This window comes from Babylonia areolata, chromosome 18 (assembly GCF_041734735.1).
Source record: "Babylonia areolata isolate BAREFJ2019XMU chromosome 18, ASM4173473v1, whole genome shotgun sequence".
NCBI classification, from domain to species: Eukaryota; Metazoa; Mollusca; class Gastropoda; order Neogastropoda; family Buccinidae; genus Babylonia; species Babylonia areolata.
The window spans coordinates 30,642,101-30,649,600 of NC_134893.1; the positions used below are offsets into that span (position 1 = coordinate 30,642,101).

At 52.5% G+C, this 7,500-nt stretch overlaps 1 protein-coding gene across 1 annotated transcript in view; it reads left to right on the top strand.

Moving 5' to 3' along the window:
- The window catches only part of LOC143292652 (uncharacterized), a 14,249-nt gene that overhangs the window by 5,280 nt on the left and 1,469 nt on the right, over nucleotides 1-7,500 (top strand). The window contains exons 3-4 of the mRNA XM_076603145.1: nucleotides 4,669-4,851; nucleotides 6,163-7,500. The exon at nucleotides 6,163-7,500 is cut by the window's right edge and continues 1,469 nt beyond it. Coding sequence (XP_076459260.1) covers nucleotides 4,669-4,851; nucleotides 6,163-6,319 — 340 coding nt within the window. The 3' untranslated portion in view covers nucleotides 6,320-7,500. The remainder of the gene's footprint in view (nucleotides 1-4,668; nucleotides 4,852-6,162) is intronic.

Here is a 7,500-nt window from a genome sequence, read left to right on the forward strand (position 1 = left end):
TGCATTGCATAACATTGCTTTGCATCACATCACATCACATCACATCACGCCACATCACATTACATCGCGCCACATCGGATCACATCGCGCCACATCGCATCACACCACATCACATCGCATCGCATCGTATCACATCACATCACACCGCATCGCACCACACCACACCACACCACATCACACCACACCACACCACATCGCATCGCATCGCATCACACCACATCACACCACACCACACCACACCACATCGCACCACACCACATCACACAACACCACACCACATCGCACCACATCACATCACATGACATCACATCACACAACATCACATCCCACCACACCACATCACATCACACAACATCACATCACATCACACAACACCACATATCACATCACATCACATCACATCGCATCACATCACACAACATCACATCACATCACATCACATCACACCACATCACATCACACATCAGATCACACCACACCACATATCACATCACACCACATATCACATCACACCACATATCACATCACATCACACTACATCACATCGCATCACATCACATATCACATCACATCACATCACATCACATCACACCACATCACATCGTATTGCCTTGAATTGAACTCTGTTGTTTTCTATTTTGCAATTACATTGTATCGTATTGTGTCCACCCCACCCCTCACGGCCCCCTCCCCTACACACACCACACCCCTCACACCCCCTACACCTCCCTCCCCGCACACACACACCCCTCACACACACCCTTCACCTACACACACACACCACACCCCTCACACCCCCTACACCTCCCTCCCCGCACACACACACCCCTCACACACACCCTTCACCTACACACACACACACACCACACCCCTCACACCCCCTACACCTCCCTCCCCGCACACACACACCCCTCACACACACCCTTCACCTACACACACACACACACCACACCCCTCCACCCCCTTGCCCGCACACATTCACCCCTCACACTCACCCCTCCCCTACACACACCACACCCCTCACACTCACCCCTCCCCTACACACACCACACCCCTCACACTCACCCCTCACCTACACACACCACACCCCTCACACTCACCCCTCACCTGCACACACACCACACCCCTCACACTCACCCATCCCCTACACACACCACACCCCTCACACTCACCCCTCACCTACACACACCACACCCCTCACACTCACCCCTCACCTACACACACCACACCCCTCACACTCACCCCTCCCCTACACACACACCACACCCCTCACACTCACCCCTCCCCTACACACACACACACACACACACACACACACACACACACACACACCACACCACTCACACTCACCCCTCCCCTACACACACACCACACCCCTCACACTCACCCCTCCCCTACACACACACCACACCCCTCACACTCACCCCTCCCCTACACACACCACACCCCTCACACTCACCCCTCCCCTACACACACACCACACCCCTCACACTCACCCCTACACACACACCACACCCCTCACACTCACCCCTCCCCTACACACACCACACCCCTCACACTCACCCCTCCCCTACACACACACCACACCCCTCACACTCACCCCTCCCCTACACACACCACACCCCTCACACTCACCCCTCCCCTACACACACCACACCTCTCACACTCACCCCTCCCCTACACACACCACACCCCTCACACTCACCTCTCCCGTACACACACCACACCCCTCACACTCACCTCTCCCCTACACACACCACACCCCTCACACTCACCTCTCCCGTACACACACCACACCCCTCACACTCACCCCTCCCCTACACACACACCACACCCCTCACACTCACCCCTCCCCTACACACACCACACCCCTCACACTCACCTCTCCCGTACACACACACCACACCCCTCACACTCACCTCTCCCGTACACACACCACACCCCTCACACTCACCTCTCCCGTACACACACCACACCCCTCACACTCACCTCTCCCGTACACACACACCACACCCCTCACACTCACCTCTCCCGTACACACACCACACCCCTCACACTCACCCCTCACCTACACACACACCACACCCCTCACACTCACCCCTCCCCTACACACACACCACACCCCTCACACTCACCTCTCCCCTACACACACACCACACTCCTCACACTCACCTCTCACCTACACACACACACACCACACCCCTCACACTCACCCCTCCCCTACACACACCACACCCCTCACACTCACCCCTCCCCTACACACACACCACACCCCTCACACTCACCTCTCCCCTACACACACCACACCCCTAACACTCACCCCTCCCCTACACACACCACACCCCTCACACTCACCCCTCCCCTACACACACCACACCCCTCACACTCACCCCTCCCCTACACACACAACATACCCCTCACACTCACCTCTCCCCTACACACACACCACACCACACCCCTCACACTCACCCCTCCCCTTCACACACCACACCCCTCACACTCACCCCTCCCCTTCACACACCACACCCCTCACACTCACACCTCCCCTACACACACACCACACCCCTCACACTAACCCCTCCCCTACACACACACCACACCCCTCACACTCACCCCTCTCCTACACACACACCACACCCCTCACACTCACCTCTCCCCTACACACACACCACACTCCTCACACTCACCTCTCACCTACACACACACACACCACACCCCTCACACTCACCCCTCCCCTACACACACCACACCCCTCACACTCACCCCTCCCCTACACACACCACACCCCTCACACTCACCTCTCACCTACACACACACACACCACACCCCTCACACTCACCTCTCACCTACACACACACCACACCCGTCACACTCACCTCTCACCTACACACACACACACCACACCCCTCACACTCACCCCTCCCCTACACACACCACACCCCTCACACTCACCTCTCACCTACACACACACACACCACACCCCTCACACTCACCCCTCCCCTACACACACACCACACCCCTCACACTCACCTCTCCCCTACACACACCACACCCCTCACACTCACCTCTCACCTACACACACACACACCACACCCCTCACACTCACCCCTCCCCTACACACACCACACCCCTCACACTCACCTCTCCCCTACACACACACACACACCACACCCCTCACACTCACCCCTCCCCTACACACACACACCACACCCCTCACACTCACCCCTCCCCTACACACACACACCACACCCCTCACACTCACCCCTCCCCTACACACACACACCACACCCCTCACACTCACCCCTCCCCTACACACACACCACCCCCCTCACACTCACCTCTCCCCTACACACACACACCACACCCCTGACACTCACCCCTCCCCTACACACACACCACCCCCCTCACACTCACCCGTCCCCTACACACACCACACCCCTCACACTCACCCCTCTCCTACACACACACCACACCCCTCACACTCACCCGTCCCCTACACACACCACACCCCCTCACACTCACCCTCTCCTACACACACACACACCCCTCACACTCACCCCTCCCCTACACACACCACACCCCTCACACTCACCCGTCCCCTACACACACCACACCCCTCACACTCACCCCTCCCCTACACACACCCACACCCCTCACACTCACCCGTCCCCTACACACACCACACCCCTCACACTCACCCCTCCCCTACACACACAACATACCCCTCCACACTCACCCCTCCCCTACACACACACACACACACACACACCACACCCCTCACACTCACCTCTCCCCTACACACACACCACACCCTCACACTCACCCCTCACTACACACCACACCACACCCCTCACACTCACCCTTCCCCTACACACACACACCACATCCCTCACACTCACTCTCCCCTACACACACACACACACACACACACCACACCCCTCACACTCACCTCTCCCCTGCACACACACCACACCCCTGACACTCACCCCTCACCTACACAACACCACACCCCTCACACTCACCTCTCCCCTGCACACACACCACACCCCTGACACTCACCCCTCACCTACACACACACCACACCCCTCACACTCACCCTTCCCCTACACACACCACACCCCTCACACTCACCCCTCACCTACACACACACCACACCCCTCACACTCACCCTTCCCCTACACACACACCACACCCCTCACACTCACCCCTACACACACCACACCCCTCACACTCACCCCTCCCCTACACACACACCACACCCCTCACACTCACCCCTCTCCTACACACACACCACACCCCTCACACTCACCCCTACACACACACCACACCCCACACACTCACCCCTACACACACACCACACCCATCACACTCACCCCTACACACACACCACATCCCTCACACTCACCCCTACACACACCACACCCCTCACACTCACCCCTCCCCTACACACACACCACACACCTCCACCCCTCTCCCCTACACACACACCACACCCCTCATACTCACCCATCCCCTACACACACACCACACCCCTCCACCCCTTCCCCGCACACGCACACCCCACACACACACCCTTCATCCACCCGCAAACTCTCACCCACACCCCTCAAACCCACACCAACCTCCCCGCTCTTCTCCCCCTAAACCCCCCCACCCACCCCCCAACAGCTGGACGTTTTACTGCACGTCCACCCTGGACGTAGCGCTGATGTCGCTGACCGTGCAGTGGATGTTCAAGCCGGAGGGACAGTGTGACCAGGGGGCAGTGGACAAGGCCATCGGGCAGGCGGACATCTGTCTGGACCGTCTGGACCAGGCCCTGAAGGGACGGAAGTACATCCTGGGCGACCGGTGAGTATGGAGTATGGATTGGTGGGAGAGAGAGAGAGAGAGAGAGAGAGAGACTCAGAACTCAGAACTGTTTTAATGTCAATAGCTTATCAGCCCTAATGACATGGGGGTACAATCAAAACAACAACAAAATAGTTCTAAAAAAAAAAAAGAAAAAAAGATGAAACGACTATTCAAAACATACCTTTTTTGAACGTCTATTCAAAACATACCATTTTTGAAATCCATTGATAAGGCATCTACATAATTTCGACCATCCAGTTTACGAAGTCAGTTTCTTAAAGAACAATAGTGAGTGATGTTTTTTCTTCGAAAATTATATGCTTCAGCAATATACTTTGCCAGAGACTGGATTGAATTTTCTTGATGTATGTTAAGTACACTGCACAGATCTTCATTCTTTGCAGAACATGTTTTAAAGACAGTACATTTTTCACGAATATCAGCGGAGAGAGAGAGAGAGAGAGAGAGAGAGAGAGAGAGAGAGAGAGAGAGGAGCACTCCAAACACACACACACACACGCACACACACACCGGCCTCTCTCACTTTTTGACCCCCCCCCCATTTCCACCCCACAGGCTCTTTTATTTTTCAGAAAAAAAACTCCGTAGGACAGGCACGCGTCTGTTAGTCTCAGGGAACCGGTGAGTGTGGATGGTGGGAGAGGAGCACCACACCCCCTCTCAATTTTTGACCTCCCAGGTTTTCTTTTACCTTTCAGGTCAAAACAAAAAACAAACAAACAAGAACAACAGCAAAAAAAAACAACAACAACCAACAACAACCGCCCCCCCCCCCCCCCCCCCCAAAAAAAAAAAAAAAAACACACACAAAAAAACAAAACAAAACAAAACAAAACTTGGCCGTCGATCAACATGCAGGGGAAGCGATTCATGGTTTTATCAAAGTTACTTCCCCTCACTGTCTTTTTTCCCGGTCTCTGTGTCTGTCTCTTGGTGTGCCTCTCTATGTGTTTATGTTTGCACGCGCGCGTGCATGTATATGTGCATCTCTTTCTTTTTCTTAATCTTCCCCTCTCTCTCTCTCTCTCTCTCTCTCTCTCTCTCTCTCTCTCTCTCTCTGTGTTCATGTTTGCACGCGCGCGTGTATGTATATGTGCACTTCTCTTTTTCTTAATTTCTCCTTCTCTCTCTGTGCCTCTCTTTCTGTGTGTGTGTGTGTGTGTGTGTTTGTGTGTGCGCGCGTGCGTGCGTGGGTGCGTGTGTGTGTGTATGTGTGTGTGTGTATGTCTCTCTCTCTCTGTATTCATGTCCTTGTGCTTGTTTTTTTTGTTTCCTAACCAACACCAGGTTCACTGCAGCAGACTGTGTGGTGGGCTACTGTGTTTCCTGGGCCTCCGTTCTCAACAAGGACCGACTGCTGGCCAGCCGGCCCAACCTCCTCTCTTACCTGGCCACCATCAGTACCAGACCGGCTCTGCAGCAAGCTATGGCACTGGACAAATAGATTATTGATAAAAGATAAAACAAACAAACAGCAGCAACAACTAAATCTACCACCAACAAAAAAACGTTTCACATGTCAAATGATCGAGTATGAAGACATGCCCCTGGACTTCTTTTTAGAGAAAGTGTCTGGGTTGTTCGAAATAGATTATTAAAAAAAATCCAAACAAACAAACAATTAGCAACAACTGAACACCACCACCAACAAACGTTCACATGTCAGTTTCAGTTTTCATTTCTGTGTCACATGTCAAATGTTCGGTATAAAGACGGGCCCAGAACTCCTTTTTTGAGGAAGTGTCTGGGTTTATTCCAAATGGATTATTGATAAAACAAATAAACAAACAAACATACATACAAACAAACAATAGCAACAACTGAACACCACCAACAACAAACGTTCACATGTCAAATACAGATCGGTGTCAATGACAAGCTCCAGAACTGCTTTTTTTTTTTTTTGGAGGAAGTGTCTGGGTCTGTTTCAGACAGATTATTAAAACTTCAACAACAACCAACCAAACAAACAACAGCAACAACTGAACAACAACAACAACATCACAAATTAATGTTCACTTGTCAAATGATCGGAACAGGACAGGCCCCGGAACTTCTTTTTGATAAAGTGTCTGGGTTGTTCGAAATAGATCAACAAACAAAGAAACAGCAGCAACTGAACACCACCACCACCACCACCACCAAACGTTTCACTTGTCCAATGATTGTTGTAAGGACAAGCCCTGAAACTTCGTTTTTTGAGGAAGTGTCTGGGTTTGTTCCAAATAGATGATTAAACAAACAAACAAACAAACAATAGCAACAACTGAGCACCATCGACAACAAACCTTCACATGTCAGTTTCAGTTTTCATTTCAGTGTCATATGTCAAATGTTCGGTATAAGGACGGACCCGGAACTTCTTTTTCTGAGGAAGTGTCTAGGTTTATTCCAAATAGATTATCTATCAAACAAACAAACAAACAACTGAACACCACCACCAACAACAAATGTTCACATGTCAATTGCAGATCGGTGCAAGGACAGGCCCCAGAACTTCTGTTTTTTTGAGGGAAGTGTCTGGGTTTGGTTCCTCTGTGTGTATACTTCTTATCGATGTTACCTGCATGCCAACTTCTTATCAACTTAACCTGTATGCCAACTTCAGTTTGTATACTTCTGGAC